Genomic DNA, 26,239 nt, shown 5'->3' on the forward strand with positions numbered 1-26,239 from the left:
GGATTTCCCTCTGAACACAAGAAGCTGGAAACATTTCAGTGGGAGAGGTGGATGCTTCAATACTGTAGCAAGTTGGCAGCTTTTCCAAAGCAGTTGCGAATTTTAATTCTTCCGAAGTGAAAGCTTTACATGGGTGTAACTCTTTAAACTTATTGGAAGCCAAACTTTTCATTTCCAGATGATAAAACAAAGGAGAGAAGTCTCTATATTCCACTTCTTCTTTTGTGGGAGACGGGGATTCTGTCAAAATAGCCAACTTCATGGGTAAACAAAACAGAGACTGTCGTGTTTTCGGTCTTCTTAGAAGTGAAATGGGTTGAAATTCTTCAAACGTTCAAGCCTGACAAGTCACCTTGGTGAAAATTGGGCAGTGACTTGCTTTGCCAGCTGTGAAGTGGCAATTCTTGGTAACCATCGTGACTAAAAAACAAAAAAACTTATCTACGGTCTAAGACTGACTTTTTGCTTAACACTATCCTTTTGTTCTTGGTTTAAGTACAGGGCCAAGCCACAGAGGTTGATTGTGTATGTCTCTTCAGAGAAAACAACCCTGTGAATTAATACATATGGAAAAGTTACATTGCAGTGAGCTGTCCTGGGTAACCTTTCCCGAAGCAATGCCAGCAGTGGGGATCTTGTAATCTTTGAGTTGGGCAGAGAAGTGGAGAGTCTTCTGCATAAGGACTGTTAGCTTGCGTTGGATTTGCAGAGATACAGCGTTGGATTTGCAGAGATCCACATGTTTGGTTCACCTTGGTAGCCAGCCATTATTTGTGGTTGCCTCTGCCTCCTCCCTTCTCAGGCCCTGTTGAGCATGCAGATGACTTGGGAAATAAGCATTTTCTGTGTGCTCCTTGGCTAAGCATTTAGGAACACTGAATACACAAGGTGCTTCGGTTTCTAGAGAATGTGCAGTTCTGTTACATACAAGGAAAACTTCAAGGGAAACACAAATAAGTCACTCCAGAAGATGACATTGGAGCACTCCAAATCCTTTTCCGAGGGATGTGCTCAGAAATTAGTAGATATAGCTGAAAGGCTGCACATGGAGATCTGCAGCGATCATTCAGTGCACATGCGTATAATCTTAGAAAGTTGTATGATCTTAGAAGGGGTGTTGTTGTGACTGTCATGAAGGGATACTGTAGTCCTGAATTTACTACAACATTAGTGCAGATGGAGAGAGCTTGACAATACACACACACACACACACACACACGTACCTTGGTTCCCAAATGCAATCCGTTCTGGAAGTCTGTTTGACTTCCAAAACATTCACAAACCAAGGAGTGGCTTCTGATTGGCTGATTGGCCCCGGAAACAATGCTGACAGCTGAAACAGACGTTCGGCTTCCAAAAAACGTTCGCAAACCCGGAACACTTACTTCCAGGTTTGCGGCGTTTGGGAGCCAAGCCGTTCCGGTGCCAATCCGTTCAGTAATCAAGGTACCACTGTATGCTTTTTAACGGTCATGTTAATGAAGAACTATTGTGCTTCGCGGAAATGCAAATTTAGCTGACATAACTGTCTAGAAATCTGTGTTGCTGTGTGTGTTCTCCCCTCCCCGCCCCCCAATAACCCACAGCATATGGACCAAACCAGAACTAGTCGGCTCCTCCTATCATTGGCTCTGGTTCTGCCACTCATTTGCTTTGGCTGCATCAACAGTTGGCCCCTCTGCCTGCTGCCCTACCAGGCCAAATGGGCCCCAGCCTCTGCTGAATGGGACTCACTCCTTCTATAAAGGGACCTTCAAATGTACCACTTAACCTCTCCCTACTCTGCCAAAAGCGGCATTCCAGCTCCTGCTGTACAGAAAACCTGTGTCAGGGAAATATATATATATATATTCTCTTGGCTTATATAGAGCGATTTTAATGTCTTGAAGAAAGGAAAAATTAAGCTGCCAGCTGTTTCCTTGTGCAAATGGGTTATTCTAGTCCCCGAGTGCACGTCTCGCTTCCCTGGTCTTATTCTGGTCTGTGAATCACCAGCAGGCAGAGTGGTAATTTTGGAAGGCCAGCAGACACAGCAAACTGCCACTTTGGCTTTGGGGACTTGCCCGCAGCCCAGCTGTATGTGAAAAGGATGAATTAAAGACAGGAATAGAAGTAAAGTGCTTCTTCCCCTTCCCCCAACCCAGAAAAAGACATATAATCTTCCATATTGCCGACTTCGGCTGCTTTGAAGAAGTTGGGGGGTGGGGGAGAGCAATGGAGATTGCTTGGGTATGTAAAAGGTAAACATTAAGAAACCCTCAAGCTTTTAATGGTTTGTCCAGTAATAGAAATAAATGATGAGTCTAAAAGCCACAAGTGGCTCAGTACAGAATATATGCATAAATCTTTGACTGTTTGGAACGAAGTGGATGGGCGAAATCTTGCAGAATGTCACAAGTTATTCCTAGTGCCTCCATCATTGCCCCTACCCATCATCATCGGATGTGGTGGAGATGGAGCTCCTGCTTTAGATGCTCTCAAATGGAAAGGAGTAGTGTTGTTATTGTGCAAGCAGTACCTTGTTGGAGTTGGAGTGTGAGCTAAAAGCCAAGACTCTGGCTATAAGCCTTGCACTGGGCTATGCACTGCCTCTACGGTTTGAACCAGTAATGCTTCTGGATATCATTTGCTGGGAACCACAGGAGGGAGAAGTGCTCTTGTGCTCAGGTCCTGCTTGTGGGTTTCCCACCAGTGGCTGGGTGGCTACTATGAGAACAGGACGCGATGGGCCACCGGTCTGGTCCTGTAGCCTCTTTCTACATTTTTAGAATGGCTTAGCCTTTCCTTCTTCTTTAAATCTCAGCAGACAGCAGTCGCTCAAAAGGACACTGGGCCACCAACTGGAGAGCTAATTCCCTAACAATTCTCAGCACCTTTAACAGCACCCCATGATTCTTTGGGGGAACCCATGGTGGTTTTAAGTAGTATAATAGCACTTAAATGTATGGTGTTAATGTAGTCCGGTGTCTCCCAAACATGGGTCACCAACTGGTTTTGGACTACAACTCCCATCATCCCTTGATAACAGGACCAATGGTCAGGGATGATGGGAATTGTAGTTCAAAAACAGCTGGAGACCCAAGTTTGGGAAACACTGAAGGAGCCAATATTGGGGTGTCATAGGCCTGATGTAGACTCTTCATTATGAAGGAGGCCTTTGGGGGAAATTCCAGTCAAGAGTTCTAAGGTGGTGGGAACCACTGAACTTTTCCATTCTCCAAATCCTGGGAAGTGTCCAATCTTTGACCTTTGTGGGGCTGCTGGACCTTTCTGTTAGGATATTTCCGTTCCACCTTAAAAGGGAGCAGGATGTTTGTGTCACAGCCTGCGTATTTCCTATTCACAGGATGTTTCTGTTGTGTCTTTGCTTTCGTTTCTTTCTCTGTGTCTGAGACACTGAAGCAGGCAGTCATGTTTTCTTTGTTCTGATCAACGCTGAATAAACTTGTAAATAATGCTCTCCTGAGTGCATCTTTCGATGTGCATTATCTGCTGATAGAGCGTGCATCAGCTCTGGAATGTGGCAAGCTATTTCTGGAGCTCGTGTCGCTAATTGCTGATACTGCGTGTCGGGAGATCGATGGATGTTCGGAGACGACGTGGAGTCATGATGGACTTTGTCTCCCTGGCAGTATCCCAACACTTTCTTCCTTCTGTCTCCACCCAGGAAGCATGTTTCCTGAATGAGTTGTCCCCAAGTAAGATATGAGAGTATCTTTTGCCCTCAAGGAACATAATTTTGAAACATGTCTGGCAGCTCTCAAATAAGTTGCTATTTCTGAGCACCACTCTGAGGAGGTTTTCTCTCCCTCCCTTTTTCTTGTTTTTCCTCTCTTTTTCTTGCTGAGTCAGGCTAAATGACATTCTGGTCAAGCACTAACTCTGCCACAATGTCCAGTCAGAGTCAACTGGACATTGGCAAGCAGGGCACAGAGGTCATAGTCATAGAATCATAGAATCATAGAGTTGGAAGAGACCACAAGGGTCATCGAGTCCAACCCCCTGCCAAGCAGGAAACACCATCAGAGCACTCCTGACATATGGTTGTCAAGCCTCTGCTTAAAGACCTCCAAAGAAGGAGACTCCACCACACTCCTTGGCAGCAAATTCCACTGTCGAACAGCTCTTACTGTCAGGAAGTTCTTCCTAATGTTTAGGTGGAATCTTCTTTCTTGTAGTTTGTATCCATTGCTCCGTGTCCGCTTCTCTGGAGCAGCAGAAAACAACCTTTCTCCCTCCTCTATGTGACATCCTTTTATATATTTGAACATGGCTATCATATCACCCCTTAACCTCCTCTTCTCCAGGCTAAACATGCCCAGCTCCCTTAGCCGATCCTCATAAGGCATTGTTTCCAGGCCTTTGACCATTTTGGTTGCCCTCCTCTGTACACGTTCTAGTTTGTCAGTGTCCTTCTTGAACTGTGGTGCCCAGAACTGGACACAGTACTCCAGGTGAGGTCTGACCAGAGCAGAATACAGTGGCACTATAACTTCCCTTGATCTAGATGCTATACTCCTATTGATGCAGCCCAGAATTGCATTGGCCTTTTTAGCTGCCGCGTCACACTGTTGGCTCATGTTAAGTTTGTGGTCAACCAAGACTCCTAGATCCTTTTCACATGTACTGCTCTCAAGCCAGGTGTCACCCATCTTGTATTTGTGCCTCTCATTTTTTTTGCCCAAGTGCAATACTTTACATTTCTCCCTGTTAAAATTCATCTTGTTTGTTTTGGCCCAGTTCTCTAATCTGTCAAGGTCGTTTTGAAGTGTGATCCTGTCTTCTGGGGTGTTAGCCACCCCTCCCAGTTTGGTGTCATCTGCAAATTTGATCAGGATGCCCTTGAGTCCATCCTCCAAGTCGTTGATAAAGATGTTGAATAAGACCGGGCCCAAGACAGAACCCTGTGGCACCCCGCTAGTCACTCTTCTCCAGGATGAAGAGGAACCATTGATGAGCACCCTTTGGTTCCTCTTTATCTGTTCCTTGTCAGAGCAATGTCCTTTATCTGTTCCTTGTCAGAGCAATGTCCTTGTGAAATTAAAATGGAAGATGAAGACAGGAGTGCTTGACGTGCTCTGGTCCATGGGGTCACGAAGAGTCGGACACGACTAAACGACTAAACAACAACAACAATGGAAGATGGTGCAAATGTACTTCTATTGTGTCATTAGGGCTGACGACGACAACAACAACAACACCTCCACTCTGGCAGCCACAGCCTCAGTACTTGGCAGATGCTTCCCAGCTTGAAATAAAGGTGCCATTATGCTCATCACCTGTATAGCCACTTCTTCCAAATTGGGTAGCCTACTGGATGTTCTCTTTTGTCTTGCATCCATTTATAAGACACAGATTCAGTGCCCTGGCACATGGTTTGTGGGTGTCTGTGCAGCACCCAGCATTGTGTTGATATTCAGTGTTAAGCATCCATCATACTGTCCTGACTCCCACCCAAAACATGACAGAGGTTCTTACTTGTGAGTAAGACGCAGATAGCTATTCAGGCAAGTAACAGTGCAAACATTGCAGCAGGAGTCGAGGAACCAAGCAAGAAGCTCAGAACTGTTAGTTAGGACAACAGAGATGTCCTAACAAGTTTCCACACCCTTCCTGCCAAGCTTTCTTGCGAGACTGCTTTTCCTCACGGGAATGTCAGGTTCATAGACACATTGTCTCTCTGGGTGAGTCTGTGCTTATGCTCATGTATGGAGGCTGTGCCCTCCCCTTCTGACACCTGAAGAGCTTCTTCTGCCTCTTGCTCAGTCGTGTCTGGCGGCTGGTCTACACCCTCCTCTGCTCCTGAAGAGGATGAAAACCTCCATCCTTAGTTCCCACAATTGCCCCCACCCTGTCTTTCTGAACTTATTAAGCCATGTCCGATCCTGACGAGACTGGGGGGCTGAAGACTACTTTTAGATAGAAATCCTCATCTTCTCTTCACTGAGGGAACCTTTCTCTGGTTTCTAAGCAGAAAACTTGTGCTAACCATATTTAAATGGGGATACCTGACTATGGAACATAGATCCCCTTCAGAAAAACAGTGCTACTTTCAACTATGAATTAATCTTCTTTCAACTTGGAGCCCATAGCCTATTTCTTGGGTTATCTATACTAGTTTTTCCATCACGCAACACCCATCAAAATAAATATTTTAAATCCTCTGAAATCTGGAATAGTATGCTTTTTTCTGCTGTCTGGGCAAGAGACCGAACACAGTGACTAAGAAAGCAGCAATCATTTCTTTGAACCTGTTCCAGAGTTGTGTCTCCCTCGGGGTATTAATCTCTGCTTTGTTACTTACTGCTTACCAACTACTTACTTCAGGCCTGATTAGTATCTGATTTGGACTTAAAACACTCTATGGGTGGCTAACTTGCTTTTGCAACCAATTTTTTTTTGTGTTACATGACTACAGCATTAATATTTCAAGCAGAAGGATAAGATTTGGGGGAGGGGGTTAAAAGAAAAAAGGGGGAGGCACTTTTAAGGTATAGCCTCTAACCCCAAGCAGAGCGAGGTCTAGGTATGACAGGATCTTTTGATTTTAGTTTCTCTCGGTTTCTAATTTTTTCCAATCCTAAATTCGGTTCTTCAACATTTCTACATCAGTTTGCAATTTTTTTTAAAAAAAAGTCCTCATGAAAATTCAGCTGCTTTTAAATGCAAATTTATCCTAATGCACATATCTTTGTATTCGTTTCCCGCTGATATACACATTTTCTCCTTACACAATGCATGTTTGTATGTTATTTTCACCACATGTGCATTTTTATGATTATGTTAACCTAGTGTATGCATCGTTGTACAAATTACTTGGTGGGAGAACTGCACTTCAAAATTCAGAGGTGCCAAACTCTGAAGAATGGCTGTGTTTTGGTGTGGAAAGTGTGAAATAAGTGGATTTGCTTAAAAATAGTGAGAATGTAGAGGGGACCTTTCCAAAAAACATCTTTGTTTAAATTTATGTGTGTGTTTTTAAAGTTGTCTGATCCCCAGGTTCTTTAAAAATGATGCCGTTTTTTACCAAGCCAGTAAAAAAAGTCATTTTTTTTAAAAAAAAAGTTTTGTAAGATAGTTTGAGGCCAAAAACTTACTGTATTTTTTGCTCTATAAGACTCACTTTTTCCCTCCTAAAAAGTAAGGGGAAATGTGTGTGTGTCTTATGGAGCGAATGCAGGCTGCGCAGCTATTCCAAAATCCAGAACAGCAAGAGGGATTGCTGCACAGCAATCCCTCTTGCTGTTCTGGCTTCTGAGATTCAGAATATTATTTTTTCTTGTTTTCCTCCTCCAAAAACTAGGTGCGTCTTGTGGTCTGGTGCGTCTTATAGAGCGAAAAATATGGTACATCTAAATGTTTTATTAAAATAAACAATCCTCTTTAGCAAAGACCCACCTACAAGTTGTATCAGTCTAAAAATTATCCCTTCTCTTCTCTTAAGTTTGGGGCAACTTCAGACATTAAAGTTACCTTCCATTTATCTTACTGCACTGAATTATCACTATTAATGAAGCCCAGGCTAGATAAGGAACTCTCCAACCCCTACCTCTCTTTCAATCTACTCTCTCTTCCAATCTACAACTGTTGCCGTATTGCTTTCAGAGATGGATAGCTGGCTGTCCCAAGGGTCAGTTTCATTCTTATCTGCCCTGAATTACAGGGCTTAATTTGTAGCCAGTGTTGAGATCAAATGGTGAAACTTGAGAAGAGAAACAGATCAATGCAAAGTATTCTGTGGTTTGATTTTATTTTGCTCTTCCTGCATTCAGGGACTTAGTTTGTAGCGTCTGAGATCCAATGTTGATGACTGCAAAGTGAGGCAATGCGTCAGTTATTCAAAATTTGGCCCATCAGGGTGGAATATCTTCAGGTCATATGAGCTTAAATTGAGCCAGGATGTATCTGGGCTTAGCTCCAGAAACAGTAATTTGTGCAAAGGCTCAGTCCTGAATGTGTGTAGAAGTATTAATGCCCCATTGATGTTCTCTCGGATAAGTGTGTACAGGATTGCAGCAGGAGTGCATGCTTTCTACATGGACTTCCTTACTCTCTTTGTAAGTTAAAGTGTAAACCCCATAGATGTCCTTGTTATAAATTAAGCCCTGTCTGAAACTATGTATTATGTATATAATATAGGCAGGGCTGTTTGTTACTTACGCTGGACAACTCAGGAGATTGTAACTCATTGATCAGAGTTCATGCTTCGCATGCAAAAAGATTGCTGGTTCAGACACTGCTGTCTGCAGGTGGAGCTGGGGGGAAATGGTCTGAAACCCTAGAAAGTCGCTGCCTGTCAGTGCAGACAGTATTTAGCTGCATGGAGGTGGTCATTTGAGGCATTATAAAGCAGCTTCCTATGTTCCATTCACATTACTGGTTTCACATATGTTGTAAATCGGTTTTCTTTCTTTCTTTGTAGTTGCAACTTATACGTTAGTCATGAAGTGCATCTATTAAAAAAGAATTTGCAATGTATGTGAAACCAGTAATACAGAAGGAATGTTAAGAGCTGCCTTAGATTGCACAGGGTCATGGGTCCATTTTCAACAGCCTGCATGAAAATGCCGGCCCTAGAACTTGCTGCACAAATAACCACTGTCTGTAAGCGATTTCATGCCATCATCATATGATAGTCATATGCCTGCCTCTGCTCCCGTTTATAAGCAAAGCAATCAGCATCCTTTAAAGGAGTTAACGGATTTACTGGAATTTGTACAAGATTCTTTTTTGGTATGCTTCAAATTAGGTTCTGGTGCTCATTTCTTAGGCTTCATTAAGCTTGTGATCTGACAATGCTGTGGTGCTCACTGCTAGCATTTAAATGAGGCTTACTTTTAATATCCTGATCTATATTTCTTAATATCCTGCAAAGCATTTTTTGGGTAATGCTAATGCCAAACAGCCTACGATGTATCCAAAGGCCTCAAGCTACATTTTTCCTCCCGATTGACACGGCAGATTTCATCTTCGCCAGTCACAGTTTGCAGTCGGTATACGTGTCCCTTTGTAGTTAGTGATGTACAACCCATGTTTGCATTACAGTGGTACCTCGGGTTAAGAACTTAATTCATTCTGGAGGTCCATTCTTAACCTGAAACTGTTCTTAACCTGAGGTACCACTTTAGCTAATGGGGCCTCCCGCTGCCGCACGATTTCTGTTCTCATCCTGAAGCCAAGTTCTTAACCCGAGGCACTATTTCTGGGTTAGCGGAGTCTGTAACCTGAAGCATATGTAACCTGAAGTGTCTGTAACCTGAGGTACCACTGTACATGTTCAGGGTTAAGAACTGACAGAAAGAATATTATTATTTAGGGCAGTGGTTCTCCATTAGCTAAGTGCTGCAAAAGCCAAGCCACGAACCCCCTATTTCTGACAATGCTGATACCTCTGTGGCAGTTTTTGTTAGGTGAATGGTGCCACCATACCTTCCAACACGTCCCAGTGAAAAACCAGGACATGCGTCTTCCAGGCTGTGCTCTTGCTCAAGAGCACAGCCCCCCAAAACAGGATGTCCTGGATGGTTGATAGATATATGCCCAGGACCTCTGGGTGGGTTCTGCGGACTCCCTGGTGTCCGCAGACCACCAATTGGGAACCACTGATTTTGAGCATTTGTACCCCACTCCTCAGCCAAAAAGACTTCTGGGGTGAGTTACATACAGTCAATTAAACGATGCCGTCCCTACCCACATGCTTACAATCTAAAACACACACACAGGCACAACACAAGAGAAGAGGACAGGGAGGGAAGAGGAAAAGAATCAAACTCAGGCACCAATTCTTAAGCAGTTGTTCTTAACAACCAGCTGGCACAGCTCAGGGGCAGGAACCACCTGACAGAGCTGGCCTTTTGGCAAAGCTGATGCAATGAGCCCTGCTTCCCATCTGTCCCACTGAGGCAGTCTGATGGAATGACTGGCTGCAGATGACAGCTGAGGTAGAGGAGGCCTGCTGGAGCTGGTTTTCCACAGAACTGATGCAGCGAGTTCTGCTTCCTATCTCATGCCAATGAGCTAGTTCATGTTCCCGATGCCAGATCCCACAGACAAAGTGGCAAAAGCTGTTGGGTGAAATAAGGCAGGGTGAGGTTGGAGGAAAGGCAGGGCAGACGTTGGCAGGACCACAGGTGACTCAAGAGTGAGCCATGTGCTCTGACAAGGGTTGGGAACAGACTGTGGCCTTCTCCAGGCTCCACCCCCTAATGGAGAACATTGAGGGCTTAGAGGGCCAACCCTCTGGCCTGAAGATGAGCACTACTTCTCCTGATGCTCTCCCTGCACTGCTGGACTAGTGATGTGTAGTAGGAGCCATCTTGTTCCTCAAATTCAGGGGAAGACCCTTGTCTGGGCTTTTGCCCTGGTAGTCCAGGAGGTTCCTCTGGGGTTTTATGTCTGCCAGCCTCAGTTGCTGTGGCCCCCTGATCTCCATCAGCCAGCTCAGAGTACATGAACTTCATATCCGGCCCCCTAGGAGGTGACTCTGCAGCCTCCTACTCCATGTCTGGATTGCTGCTAGATTCGGGAGTCATAACGCAATGTTGCTTTGGTCATTTTTTAATAGAAAGGTGGTATAAGCTTTAAAAGTAACAGACAAAATGGATTCTGGAGTCCCCCCACTTGGGGAGAGGTATAGCTGAGCAACAGAGCAGCTGTTCAGCATGCACAAAGTCCCAGGTTTAGTTTCTTGCACCTCCAGTTGAAGCAGGGCTGAGGAGCTTTTTCTGCCCATGGGCCAGATCATTAGCACCCTACCCTTGCCTGACCAAATTTGACACATGGCTGGGGTAACATGGCGTGGCTCATGATAAGGCAGTTTTGTACATTGAATAGGTGTAGTACCCATTTCGTGGTCAGAGTAGTCGAGCCAGGGTGACGGAGTGGTTAGAACTTAAGACTGGAACCTAGGAGACCAGGGTTCAAATAAAAAAGATGGGATACATATGTGAAAAAGAAAATTTCACATGTGAAGGAGAAGTGACAGACAGGGGCTTCTTGTTCATCCTAAGACTCACTGAGAAATTGTGTGGTGGTTAAGAGACCGAGGCTATGAAGTGCCTGCTTTGACTCTTACCTCTCTCATGAACTCACTAGGTGGCCTTAGGGAAGCTACTCTGTTGTGTTCTCAGTCATCCTATGTGCAAAATGGGTATGGGTAGGTGTGCGTCATAATATGACAAGCGCTTAGACCACTTAAAAGCTCTATAATGGGGAACGTCAATGTGGTGCCCTCCAGTTGTTTTGGATTACAGTTCCCCTCATTTCCAGCTCTTGGTTATGATGGCAACTGGAGCCTAAAGGCAACATTTGCAGTTCTTGCTCTGTCCTCTTTTGCATCTGTCCCTTGCACTGTACTAACGTAAAGCATTATTATACTTTCTTTTTCATTGAAGCAAAGAGAAATGTGTGGCTTTCTGCCTTTCCCTTTCCAAAATGTTTGCTTTGCTTTGTTTGTTTTTTATTTAGAACATTGCTCAGACCTACTTTTTAGAAACAATAACCCCAGACTTCAGGTGACTCATCGGAGGAGAAAAGCAGGTTGTGAACATCTGTGTTTGGTCTGGCGGGATTTTATTTTATATTGGCCCACTTTTATGGTTCCTGTAAAGCCAGCTTGGGGAAGCGGCTGTAAGTAGATTTACAGTCGTTAGTTGTGGTGTATCATGTTCAGTTACGAAGTGAAGATAAATTAATATCCATTGCACACAGCGCATGGCAAGTTGCCATTTATGACCCTCTGCAGGTTCTGGGCACCGTTATGTATTTATTCTTTTATCAGGGACCTTTTACTAAAAAGAAAAGAGAGGAAAGATCTAGTCAGTGTCCCAACAGTTTTAACAAGCAATCGCAACAAGATTTTTATTGAAAAGGCCATAGTGCAGTAGTAGCACATCTGCTTTGCAAACATGAGCTTGATGGGCCTGTGGTCTGAAGGAATCATGTGGGAAAGGTCCAAACTCAGTGGTAGAGATGTACGGATGAAGGGCAGTATACTACCACCACTACTAATAATAGTACCTGCTTGCATAAAGTTCCAGGTACAATCCACAACAACTCCAGGTAGAGATGGGAGAGACTTCTGCCAGAAACCCTGGAGAGCAGCTGCCAGTGTTCTGGCCATGAATAATGTGCATTTCTCCATTTTCACCCTAAACCAGGGGTTGTTCCTGTCTTTATCCCCCCCCTTCCCCCAATTTTGCTTCCACACTTTTAAAAACAAGCAATTTTTCTGTGGACATTTCGAATTCCAAGCTATCTTGATGCCATATAAAAATTACAATTTTCAACCATCTTCCAGTTGAAGCCTAAAACCTGCTATGCCTTTGCATTGTTGCTATAAGGCCAGCCGTGCTCTGAATGAAAGATCTCACTGGGCAGGTGGCAGCAAAGTGTGTGACTTCTTGCAATGCAAAGGATGTTTCCCGGATAATGAGGAAGCTTGTGTGGTTTCTGTATTGCCGTTCTCTGCTGTTATCAGACCATGGTTTTTTGGCAGGACTCATGTGTGGCCCTTTAAATGCACACCCCAGAATGCAGCCCAGATGCATGTGATTGAATTGGTAGCACATGTCAACGCTGGTGATGGAGCACCACACAAACAATCTCCAGAATACGAAGGCCTTGAACTATATCCCCATACCTATCCTCAGATATAGACATGGAAATATCTGGTTCCAAATGTCTGGATATGGAAAGTTAGCTAGATTGGTGTAAACTGTGCAAGCCTTCAGGCTACTCAGAATTCTGTATTAGATCAAATGGGAAAGCAACTCGTTTTTAGGTTGTGTAGGCACTTTAATAGACAGAGTGTATTGTGGTTATACACATCATAGAAGGTAAATAAAAGGTAAAGGGACCCCTGACCATTAGGTCCAGTTGTGACCGACTCTGGGGTTGCGGCACTCATCTGGCTTTATTGGCCGAGGGAGCCGGCGTACAGCACCCGGGTCATGTGGCCAGCATGACTAAGCCCTTCTGGCGAACCAGAGCAGCGCACGGAAACACCGTTTACCTTCCCACCGGAGCGGTACCTATTTATCTACTTGCACTTTGATGTGCTTTCGAACTGCTAGGTTGGCAGGAGCAGGGACCAAGCAATGGGAGCTCACCCCGTCACGGGGATTCGAACCACCAACCTTCTGATCAGCAAGTCCTAGGCTCTGTGGTTTAACCCACAGCGCCACCCAAAGCATTTTGTTGGACCCATTTAGTTACCATAGGCAATATTCAATTTTTTAAGTTTCACAAAGCTATTTTATCAAGCACAGTGTGGTTGTTTGGCAGCTGTGTTTAAAAGTAGGCTGACAATTATCAGTCATTTGTGGCTTTTTCTGACTTCAAGTGTCTGGGTGTGTATGTGTAAGTAAGAAATGGGAACTTTAAAAAAATGTATTCTAAGTCTTTCTCCTTTTAAATCCCGGTTCCAAAAGATAGCTTCTAGCTTGGCACTTGGAGCAGAAGGAAGGATCTTGCTTCTGAAAGATGGTGTGGGGTTTATTCCCCCCCCCCCCAAATGCAAGGGGGAGTGTGGGTGAAAATTCTGTTTTAGTCTCATTAGTTTCCCAGTAAATATAAATCTCACGGCTTTTCTGCTGATTGGGCGAGGGGGAAAACATCGCTTCATGAGGTCATTGCGTAATAATGTAAATGAAAGATTAAACTGGAGCCCGTTCAACTTTTCCAATTCACAGCTGGATTTGAAATGCCTTGGGAATTGAGTGACCTTGGGCTTCCCTTACTGTAAAGTTTCTCTTCAGAGAGCTGGCTTCCTTCTTAGAGCTCTCTGTAGCTTCATCAAGCTCAAGGCACCGCAAGGAAGGAAATTCTGGGACCCTTTCACAGGCACCAAGAAGAAGAAAAACATCATCAGCAGCACTTTATAGCGCACAGTTAAAAGCTGTTTATTCTACTAGATACAACTTAGTCCTTCCAAACACCACCAAATTTGTGTTTGTGTAATTGGTTGCTGCACAAATTGGTATGTGTGTATATCATAGTCTAAAACCTTTTTCATATGATATGTATGACAAATCTTTCTGAACCTTGCTCTAATCAGCTATGTCTCCCAGTATTTGAAACTTGTCTTCTGGTGGGTGGAATTGGGGTTGTTGTTGTTGCTGCTGCTGCTATTATTGTTATTGGTTTCCAAATACTATATTGGAGAATCAAAGTAGAAATACAGAGAAATCACAGAGAACTTTAAAATACAGAACAAAACAAGGGTTCACCATCATTACACTTTAAGGGGGGGTACAGAGCCGAGAGCACATAAATAGGGCACATCCTACAGCTAAATCAAGTCTGAGCATGAAAGGAAAGGATGCTAAAACGACAGTAATATAAAGGAACATTTGTTAGAGCATGAACACATATGGTTAATAACAAATAAAATCGTTTTTCGCAGTAATGTGCCATCCATGTAATGGACTTGTCATGTACGCCAGAAACGTACATCCACCAAATGGATGCAAAGTCCATTCTTTTGGCTGTTCCCCTAGTTCTTTGGAGAGAAAACCTTATTTAACCAGATATTTGAAGAAAAACATGAGGCCTCCTTCCACCCTGAGCTATAATGAAATGAGGAGCAACCTACAAGTAAATTGCCAGAAGTTTACACACAAGATCTGCATTAAAATAATGAAAAATAGACAATAGGCACGACGTGAGTCCATGGTGACAGGCATACCACTGTATTCAGCAAATTGTTATCAATATCAAAATAATATTTATTTGTTCATTTCGTTCATGAAGCCTTACTATGGAACATCTGAAAGGGATTTCACAATACAATAAAAGCATATATTAAACAGTTGCATATATTAAAAATGTCAGGAGCCAGTGTCAGGGGCAGGTCAGCCATAAAACACCCGGTGTCAGTGAAATTGACCAAAACAGTGCAGGCTAAGGGATTACACCAACTCTTCCCAGTAGGCCTTGCCCCCAGTGAGGAAGTTGTGATGACTGAAGGTCTCTGCCTTCCCACTGCTCTCTAAGGTTCACCCCCTGGTTCCTTCCCTGGCATCCCAAGGCTCCTTCATCTTGTCTCTCTTTGCTCTGCCCTCTCTATTTCTCTGTGTGTTCTGGGAGACCAGCGAGGAAGGGAGCTGGTCCCAGCAGGAGGGAGAGATTCCCTGGCTTCTTCGGTAGCCTGCCTGCACTCTGCCTCCTGACCCCTTTCTGCTGCCGCTTCTGATTCTGCACTGCTCTCTGCCAAAGACTCTTCCTGCTCACGAAACCCTATTACCTCTTCAGCTTCCAACGTCTCCTCCCAATCTGCTCCCTCTTCTCCCTCTGGCCACTCATTGTTGTCCCACCACCACTCCCCTGGCTCTGAACCTTCTTTCCCCCTGGGGGTACCCTTGGGGCTTCCCCAGCTGGTGGCTCCCACCACTCCTCTGCAACCAAACAGTCCATGACAAAATAAAAATAAGATCCAATTCAAAAACTGACTGGGATAAAAGGTACGTTGTGGCCTTACTGATCAGCCCTCATGCAGTCTTCCACTTTGCTCTTACCTCCCGTCACACTCGCGCCTGCTCAAAAAACCCCCACAAATCCTAGGGCAGGTGGGGGCTGGGTTTGTCCTCCCTGGCTCCCATTGAGTTCTATAGGGGAAAATGAATGGGCTGCAGTCTGGGAGGCAGCTGAGGACAGGAGGTGTTTCCAAAAACAGCTCCCAGGCACAGCTGCACACATGGATATGGCTCCCAGGACATTTTGAGAATACTCTTTTTGTCAAGGAAAGAGTTTTATACTGCTTGGCAAAAACTGTTCAAAGCAGGCCCTAACCTAAGCAGTTTTTACAGATAAAACACACACACACCTGCAAACAGTATAACATCCCCCCCCCCTTCGCAAATGTCTTCCATGGAGTACACTGGGAACTATATTCTCCTGTGCAGTTGTGTCTTTGTGTGTGTGTCTTTGCGCCAAGAGCTACTCTTTCCTTGAGTGTCCTGGTCTTTCCATGGGGATGTAGGCTAGCGGTGGGGAGGGGCAGCCCTTTTGGACACTTCCTGGTTTGAAAGGAAGGCAAATGCAGTGTGGGGGTCTAGAAGCCTCAAGCTCAGTGGCCTCAGCTACAGATGGGAGGCTGGGCAAGTGGGTCTCAGGAAAGGCCTGGCTCTCCTTCCCATCACAACTGGCAGACCTTTTGGATAGTAAATAAATAAATCAGAGAGAGGAGCACGAATCCACATGCAGTAAGTTAAACCACATGTGCTTTATTGGATGCCTTTTTCCACATCTGGACCTAAAGATGACAGTATAGTTTCTTCTTGTCAGATTCCATTACTACATTGTCTCTTATGCAAACACAATAAAAATGAAGGTTTTTCTCCCCTCCACCCAACTTAAGTTGCTGTGCCCAAGCATCGCTGACTATCTTTCTCCTTGCTCAGTAGCTTTCCCTTTAACCTACTAGCAGGCTAACCTGAAAACCAGATATGGTTAGCAAGACTTTGGGGTTGGCCTGTGGGGACCCAGTGGCAAATCAATGCCAATTGTTTTATTGTGATTTATCCCCACTCCACACACTATAACCAACAAAATCCAGGCGTTTGCCTGCTAGCAAATCACACACTCTTTATCTGGACATGATACAAACCTGTCGTTCCGCTTTGGCACCAGTCATTTCCCAGGTTGCCTGGGGACTGTGAGTACCGACCCTACCTGACCAAGCAAGGGAGAGAGTCGATATCCTCACCCCATCACTTTTCTTTTAGGCTACCAGTGTGTCACAACTGACTCTGTACCATAGATACGAGCAGTTTATATTGTGCTTCGAAGCAAACCTTTGAAAGTTTGTAAATGTGCTTATCAAAAGCTGCTTTTTAGACACTGCATTCTTTTTAGGAAGAAGGAGTTAAAATATGGAGCTGCAGTATAGGGCTCCTGTTCCAGGGGTATTTTTTGGCTGTCTGCTCATCTCAGTATAAACTGACTTTATTTCCCCACCCCCAGCAGCTGTCCGCTCCCCCCCCCCAATGCACTGAAATGGCAAAAAATTGAAAGCTTGCAAAAGGGGGAGGGGATTTTGCATTGGAAGTGAATGTAAGACAAACTTTTCAGTGAAAAGTATGTTGAGCCTGAGCCAAAGGTTCCTACAATGACAATATTCAGTTTCCAGTGAAGGGGAGATACATCCCAGAGAGAGAGAGGGAGAGGCGCTCTGGTGGGTTAAAAGTAAACATTAGGCCAGTGGGTCTCAAACTGTCTCTGGCAATCCTCAAAAGCTTAGGGTTTTCTCAATGAAAAAGGCATATTGCCTACTACAAATGCTGAGCTGAAGTATCTCCTAGGAAGAGGTGTTGAGCTTGTTGAGTAGGCTATGCCTCCCTCATGGAAGAAATTCATGCCATAAATTTAAAGTGTAATTCTGTGCAGTTTCTACTCTGAAATAAGCCGTGCAGAGTTAAGGGAGGCCTGTATGAAATAGCAGTTTAATTCATTTCTTCTGTGGCTGTAAACTCTGAAGCCATAATGGTCAGCCATAATGCTGTTGCTGTTGCTTGGCACCATTTTGTTCTAATCGCCCTGCAGTATTGCAGCAACACAAGGCAGCAAGCGGTTCGCCCCACTGCTCAGGCAAAGCGTGGCCTCTTCTTGGTCTTCTTACCCTGAATTGCGGCACAGCAGTGGAAGTTGCGAAGTTAGTTCTGCAGAACTTCTCAGTGGCTTTTGACAGTTTTGGCCATGGTATCCTTTGGAGATGGTAGTCCAAAATGAGAGTTATAGGCACTTGTATTGTGCTGGTTTCAGTCGTTCCTGTAAGGCTGGTTCCGGACAGCAGCGCTAGGAGATTATTGTTCAACCCTATATTCTTTAGGTTTTAGGATACATTAATACTCTCCTACATTTCTCTGATGAAAATAGGGATGAGATGTCCTATTCTATTATTATTATTATTATTCCCTGCCCACCTGACTGGGTTGTCCCAGACACTCTGAGCGGCTTCCAACATATATAAGAACATTATTTAATTAAACATTTAAAAAACCTTCCCTATCCTTTAGATGTCTTCTAAAGGTTGTATCATTATTTATCTCCTTGGTTCTGGGAGGGGGGCGGTGTCACATAACTCCATACCCTCCAACATTTCTCTGGTGAAAATAGGGATGTCCTAAGGAAAAGCAGGACCTTATGGGACCAGAAACTGGGATGGCTTCTGTAAATCTAAGACTGTCTCTGGAAAGTAGAGACACTGGAGGGCCTGTGCATCACTATTCCATCTCACTGCCCATGCTATTCAGCATCTACATGAAACTCCTGAGAGTGGTGGTCTGGAGGAGTGGTTTATAAATATGCAGATAGAACATATGAAGAGTCCTTCTGGATCAGACCAAAGACCCATCTGCTTCAACATCCTGTTGTAATAGTAGCCAGCCAAAATACCTATGGGTCGCCTGCAAGAGGGACCTGAGTACAACAGCACTTTCTCCACTTGTGAATCTTGGCAAGCGGTATTCAGAGACATACTGCCTCCAACAGTGGAGAGTGAACATAGCCATCATGGAGAACAAAGCTATCAGTGAGTACTAACCATGAGTCCTATGTTCTGAGGCAGATGAATCATTGTGAAGTCCTTGCATATTCAGCCTTTGAAAACCACCCAACCTGGGAGCAATGACGAATAGTTTTTCATTGTATCTGTGGGCTCTCTGCAACCTTCTAGGTGGAAACCTACGCTTGGTTGTGCTGATGACCATGAGACTCTATTCTAAACATGCATTTCATCCAAAAGTTTGTGGTGTGGAGGTGGAAGGCATTCCACACTGTTGAATGTGTCCTGCTGGACCTGGAAGTGGCCAAATGTGTGTTTGTGGGGTGGTATTAAAAATCAACACCACTCCTTTCAGTAAAAAGAAAATACTTGTGTATATGAAACTGTAAAGGACTAGGCAGGTTAGCATTTTCAGGACTTCTGTCTTTTTTTAAAAAAATGTTCTCTTCAAATACAAATGTTAAGCTCTTGGGACATCAGGTATGACTAGGGTGTGTGGGTGTGTGCTGAGGAGTGAAGAAAGTGATATAAGTCTCAGAATTCAGCTCTGTGACAAACTCAGTTAAATAAAAAAGCAAGTTTCTAGCACATATGGTTTTAAATCTATGAGTTTTACCTACTGAAAATTCAGAGAGAAGTGGCTGGACGGGATTTCCAGGACTTGAGGGGGGTGGAGTTCCGCATGATTAGCAAAACCAGATTACTGCATTCACAACTGTAACCCTTTCAGAATGAATTATTTAATTTCTGCAGTTGGCAGAATTCTGGTTTTCTTGGTGCAGAATCTCCAATTCCATGGGCTCTTTCTTGGGAACACATATTGTTTGGACTCAGCAGGCTCTGTTTGCAGCTAAACATGTGTAACATTAATGTGCTGTGTTTTTGATTGATGGTTGAAGCCCAATTCCAATTGTATCAGCAGCAGATTTCAAGAATGTACAAGACTGCAATGGTAGCTCTTCTTCACAACCTTGTAGCTGTTCTCTGGGTTCTGGAAGGAACCACTATTATGCAGAATGACGCTTTGCCGATATTGCATAGTGAGAGGGACTATTCCTCTGGGTGGTTGATTTTGTCCCTCTCTCTGTCACTGTCTTACTATTGATGTCCAACCACTAGAGGAGGATGAGATCCCACCCTTTCTCCTCATTCCCCAGATCCTCTTGAACCTTGCATGTGCAAAAAGGAAAGTCCATTCCTGAAGGCCACACTTGCCCTTTCTTCCCATGTGGTCCTGCTCAGTGGTTGACATCAGTCATTCATAAAAAAGCAGGCTAGCTGCAAATAACCCATACCTAACCTTGCAACCCTGTGTTTCATAACATCTAGACTAGACTATTGGTAGCTTGTTAAAATGCAGTTGTGTAATCAACAAAGTGTGTTGGCTTCTATTAATTTCCTGTTGGGGCTGTTCCATACTCTGTTGACCGCTTATTGGATGCAATGCCTCAGGGCTATGGAGGGTTTGGTTTTCTGTTCACGTCCCATCCCCACCACCACTTACTTGCTTTATTTTCTTATGCAAACCATGAATTGCATTTCAAAACAAATCTTAGGCTAAAGTAAAAGTTGCACACATAATGCTACTTTTGAAAATAATGAAAGTTTTGCTTTGAGGGATTGTATGGTCCATACAGACCCTTTCTTGTTTCTTCTCCCACAACTAGCTGGTTTTGTGGGCTGCGGTGGTGGTGGTGGTGGTGGTGGTGGTGGTGGTGGTGGTGGTGGTGGTTGTTGTTGTTGTTGTTGTTGTTGTTGTTGTTGTTGTTGTTGTTGTTGTTGTTATTATTATTATTATTAAATTTTATTAAGGTTTATAGAGAAAAATACAAAACTTAATATCTTCCCCCTTTGTTTAACCAAACCAAGATCATTGATTGATTTTCATATGTTTTTATTTAGTGCCATCAGTGTTACAATGTATTATATTACTGTTATTAATATTGCATGCCCTTTGCCAGCAGATCTCAATTTAAAATTTAAAACAGTTAAAACATAAAGAGGGGGTGGCCTAAAATACATTAGTGTAGGTACCCAGCAAGCCTCCCCAAGAGAGGGTTCCATAGGTTAGGTGCCATCCCCAAAAGACCCTGTCCCCTTGCCGCCATTCTCCTTACGTCCCCGAACCACCTGACTCCACCCCTGCCCAGTCCAGACTTGGCCTGACTCCACCCATTGATGCCACGTACTTATCAGTTCACACCCTGGCAACCTTGTCTTCCTGACACTTGATGCATCTCGGCTGTCCTGCCTGGCTGAGCTAGGTGGCTGTGACTTTGCAGGTGTTTGAATTCATTTAGCCATAAATATTTATGCCTGCCGAGCTTAACTTGAGCCCCCATGTTTATCTTCTGCCATCAATATTGTATGGCTTTGAGATGCCTGCACTTCCCATGGCTGTTTCCCGATACCAGTGGAAAGTACTTGATACATCTGAATATAGGACAGAGACTGCGGCTGTTTCTGTTGCTTTGGTATCTGAGACCACCTCAAGCAGACTCGCCTTTGTTTTCCTCCCATCCTGTTCCTGGCCCAAGTCATATCATTATCCCCAAAGCCATCCTTTTAAAGGAAGCCATCGGCTTACATAAGCCAGTGTTTTCCACAATTCTGATAACGGGGCCATTCTTTTTTTAAAAAAGATCTCAACTAAAGTTGGAGGCAATTTTTGCTTCTGAAATGTGTGCTTTTATAATGTTTAAGTAGGAAGCTGCCTTAGACCAGGTCAAGGATACCTAACCAAGTATTGTCTGCTTTGAGATGAGAACAGTAACTCATGCAGAGATTCAACACACAGTCTTCTATGGGGACAGGCATTTCTAGTGCGTCCCTTTATTTAGAATGATTGCAGTGATCCAGTCACACTTGAAGTTACATGGCAAGACACCCCCCCCCCCTTATGCAGCAACACACACACAGAGATAACAGCAGAGACCAGTTAGGAAGAGGCAGAGCACAGAATATTGCAGAGGCATAGCAGGCAGCCTTCTGGTGGGTGGGAGGTGGATAGCTTTATCTCAGCCCCACCCACAATTTAGATGAGATTTAGTACAAGGCAAGACTGATAGAGGGGGATTGGTCATATTGAAAGCCCTGCTGGATCCCTGCTTGGAGGTGTACAATCTAAAAGACATCACAAAAGGAAAAGGGGGTGAGGAGGAAAGAGGAAAGCAAGCAAACTCGCAGGCACTGGTGGTTACTTAGTTGGTTGGTTGGTGGAAGTTACATAATAATTATTATAATGCCTAGCTTGAATGGAAACAGTGCATCATCCCTGACCACTGGTCCTGTTAGCTAGGGATGATGGGAGTTGTAGTCCCAAAACAGCTGGAAGGCCAGATTAGGCCATGCCTGGTTTAGGGAGAGGAGGAATCGAACAAAGCTATTCTTTTCAGCAGAGCTAGTGGAATGAACCCAACTCATTGGTGGCTTGGCAACTGAAAGGTGACCGTTCCTTCATAGATGGCTAATTTTTTGGTCAGCCCATTTCACTGTTTGCAGGAAGAAGGGCACATTTTACTGTTGCTCGAGGGCAATATTTTTTTTTTTTAAATCATGATACAGTACTGGATTAAAAAATCCTTTTGCCATGTCATATTCTTCAGAAAGATGCCTGGCTTTTTAGTGTAGAAGATAGGACAAAGATGGCTACGAGTAGTAAGAACTGAAGAAGTGCATTGCTGGATCAGACTAACGTACCATCCATCTAGCCCACCATCCTGTTCTCACAGTGGCCAGGAAGATGTCTGTGGGAGCCCGAAAGCAAGACCAGAGCACAAGAGCTCCTCTCCCCTATTGTGTTCCCCGGCAGCTGCTTTTCAGAGACACACTGCCTCCAACAGTGAAGGGAAAACATAGCCATGGTATCTAGGAGCCATTGATCACCTTATTCCACCATGAACTTCCTTTTAGAGTCATCCACATTGGTGGCCATCACTTCCTCTTGTGGTAGTCCATTGTAGTGGCATGCTTACTGCTTTAACTTCTTTTCCTTTTATTGTCATGAAAATATATTTACGTGTACTAGCAGGAAAGGCTTCTTGCATGGTCCCTTGGGAAGACAGTCTCAATGCAATTGGTGGAAAAGGTTATGCTAATCTCTGGACTGTAGTAGATGTTTGTTTCTCACTGGTCTACAATCCATAATCCTCTTAATTCCTTTTGAGTAGCCGCTGATATTGCTAAAACCTATGCTTAAAGAGCAGGGAAGAGCTTATCTTCAAAGCCCTTCTATTCATGTAAACAAATGTGTAGGGTGATTGGCTATTTTATCCATTCTTACATAGTAACATTCTCTCTCCCCTCCCCCTGTTTTCTTAGATGCAGCAGCTATTTTACGAAAACTACGAGCAGAACAAAAAAGGTTACATCAAAGACCTCCGTAATAGCAAGATCCACAGGGCGATCACTTTGCACCCAAACAAGAGCCCGCCCTACCAGTACAGGCTCCATAGCTACATGCTTAGTCGCAAAATAGCAGAGCTGCGCTACCGGACCATCCAGCTACACCGAGAAATCGTCCTCATGAGCAAATACAGCAGTACGGAAGTCCACAGGGACGACCTTCAGCTGGGCATCGCGCCTTCCTTCATGCGGTTTCAGCCGAGGCAACGAGAGGATGTTCTGGAGTGGGAGTTCCTCACAGGGAAGTACCTTTACTCCGCTGCAGATGGGCAGCCACCTCGTCGAGGGATGGACTCCTCTCAGCGTGAGGCGTTGGATGACATTGTGATGCAGGTGATGGAGATGATCAATGCCAACGCCAAGACCAGAGGGCGGATCATAGACTTCAAGGAGATCCAGTACGGCTATCGCAGGGTGAATCCAATGTACGGGGCGGAATACGTTCTCGACTTACTGCTCTTGTACAAGAAGCACAAGGGGAAGAAAATGACGGTTCCCGTCCGCAGGCATGCATACTTGCAACAGACCTTTAGCAAAGTCCAGTTTATGGAGCACGACGAGATAGATGCCAAAGAACTGGCCAATAAGATCAACCAGGATTCAGGGTCTTTGTCTTTCCTCTCCAATTCCCTCAAGATGTTTGTCCCATTCCAGCTGAGTAAGTCGAAAGCGGAGAAAAAGGAACCCAAAGACAAGAAGATCAACATCTTGATTCCTTTGTCTGGGCGCTTTGACATGTTTGCTCGCTTCATGGCGAACTTTGAAAAGACCTGCCTCATTCCTAATCAGAACGTCAAATTGGTTGTCCTGCTTTTCAATTCGGACTCCAACCCTGACAAAGCCAGGCAGGTTGAACTGATGAGGGATTATCGCCTGAAATACCCCAAGGCAGACATGCAGATCTTGCCGGTGTCTGGTGAATTTTCCCGGGCTCTGGCGCTAGAAGTTGGGTCCTCTCAGTTCAGCAACGAGTCCTTGCTCTTTTTCTGCGATGTCGACTTGGTGTTTACGGCAGACTTTCTCCAGCGGTGCAGAGCGAACACCGTTTTAGGGCAACAGATTTATTTCCCAGTCATCTTTAGCCAGTACGATCCAAAGATTGTCTATAGTGGAAAAGTTCCTAGTGATAATCACTTTGCCTTCACCCAGAAAACTGGCTTCTGGAGGAACTATGGCTTTGGGATTGCCTGCATTTACAAGGGCGATCTTATTCGAGCTGGTGGTTTTGATGTCTCCATCCAAGGTTGGGGTCTTGAGGATGTCGACTTGTTTAACAAAGTTGTCCAGGCTGGCCTAAAGACTTTCCGGAGCCAAGAGGTTGGAGTTGTCCACGTACACCATCCTGTCTTTTGTGACCCCAACCTTGATCCAAAACAGTATAAAATGTGCTTGGGCTCCAAAGCATCAACTTATGGGTCTACGCAACAGTTGGCTGAGCTGTGGCTTCAAAAAAATGAGCCCAGCTTTGGGAAAAACAGCATTGCTAATGGCTCCCTGAGGACAGCCTAACATCCAGCTATGCTGGGAGAGGAAACAAAAAAAACAAACAAAAACTACCTATTGCGTTTTTTTTATTGCCCTAATTTATTTTTTTGGAAAACTTTTTGATAGTTGATTTTTTAAGAAAAAGACCGCACAAGGGTATATTTTAGAAACCGCCGTTTTCTTACAAGGACCTTCTGAGCGTTTTTCTGAACAAAACTGTGATCAACCTTTGCCTTTTTGAACAAACGTTTGTGGCTGAGTATTACAACTTGCCTGATTTCTGACGACTTGAAATAAATTACCTTTTCCTGATAAAACAGACTTTTTAAAAAAAGAGAAAAGAAAGCTTCCCTGCCCCCCTCTTATATTCTTTGGGTTTCCCCAGGAGTTATCCATTGCTAAGTGGCACAAATGGTTCCCTTAATATTTCTTCCCTCTTGGGATTGGTAACAACATAAATGGATTCTTCCTTGTATTTTTTAAAAAAATTGAACAAAGTAAACAAGAGTGGCAGTATTGGTTAATCCATGTACAAGAATCTTTCGATTTGGTTGATATTTCAACCTTAAAATGTATCATTTTTTGCTCATTGTATTTCGAGCAACTGAGGGAAAAGGGGAGATTTGAGCACAACCTTGATAAATGTGTACCTTCGCTTAAAACAAAACAAAACAAAAAGTATTTTCTTTCTTGGTCCACATGTGGATCTGATGTTTAAAAATTTCCACAGCAGGTGTTGCATTCTAAATTGGATCTCTTGTGTAGATGCCTTGATGGCAAAGAACAGTGTTTTAGTTAATGGGGGGAAGGGGATTACATTTTTTTGCCATAAAAAGCAACAAACTTAAAACCGAGACACTCGAAATTGAATGTGTTGGGGAAATATCCATCCCCCCCACCAGTTACAGTATTTCGATGGGAACAATTTACTATGTTTCCTTTGCTTAATTAGTTTGTTTTTTGCTGTCTGTATTGGGTAGGCCTTTAATTTATTTAATATACTTTGTTCTAGATCCTCTGTCTTTTTATTTTTAATATCTGCTAGTCATTAATATTTATGTATCTTAGGAATGTATTGCATTTTCATGCTGTTAAAGGTAGCGTACGTCTTCTTACTTTGCAGTAAACTGATCTCCAAAGATTCTTTCTAAAGCGTTCTCTTTCATTTTCCATTTAAAAAAGTAACTGGAACTTTTGGATCTAACCTCTGATGCCCCCAAATGAGGAAGAGAATAGAAGCTGGATTTGTTTGGGTGTTTTGGATAACCACAGATGAGCAAAAACTTGTAAAATATGTGCACATGCTGGACACATGCACACACATGCGCGCACATTGCAAAATAAAATGCATCTGATTGAATACAAACAAGCAGTTTGGCATTGAACCTTACAAGGGCACACCAGAAAGCACAATTGTATATTGGCACCTCGTCATTTGTAACAAATTTTTTCTCTCTCTCTCCTGCTGGAAAAAATAAAATGAATTGAGTAATATGCATTACTCTGTTGCACTCTTCAGCATTATGCCTTCTCCTTATTCCTGGTTGTGCTTCCCTCTCTCATAATGCTAGAATTCAGGGTCATCCAATGAAACTGAATATCGGGGAACTCAGGACAGGCAAAAGGAAGGACTTCTTCACACAGTGCATAGCTAAGATTACAGGATTTGCTCCTGCAAGAAGTAGTGATGGCCACCAACTTGGAAGGCTTTAAAAGAGGGCAAGACAAATTCAAGGAGAAGATGGCTATCAGTAGCAACTCACCATGATAGCTAGGCTCTACCTCCACTCTTGGAAGCAGCATGCATCTAAATAGCAGTTGCTGGGAACTGCAAGTGGGGAGAATTCT

General features: G+C 44.0%; 1 protein-coding gene across 1 annotated transcript in view; it reads left to right on the top strand.

Annotated features, from left to right (window-relative positions):
* The window catches only part of CHSY1 (chondroitin sulfate synthase 1), a 99,082-nt gene extending 73,173 nt beyond the window's left edge, over window positions 1–25,909 (top strand). Inside the window, exon 3 of the mRNA XM_083411970.1 lies at window positions 22,823–25,909. Coding sequence (XP_083268096.1) covers window positions 22,823–24,415 — 1,593 coding nt within the window. The 3' untranslated portion in view covers window positions 24,416–25,909. The remainder of the gene's footprint in view (window positions 1–22,822) is intronic.
* The last annotated feature ends 330 nt before the right edge of the window (window positions 25,910–26,239 follow it).

This window comes from Podarcis tiliguerta, assembly GCF_965153285.1.
Source record: "Podarcis tiliguerta genome assembly, chromosome: 14".
Classification (NCBI taxonomy): Eukaryota; Metazoa; Chordata; class Lepidosauria; order Squamata; family Lacertidae; genus Podarcis; species Podarcis tiliguerta.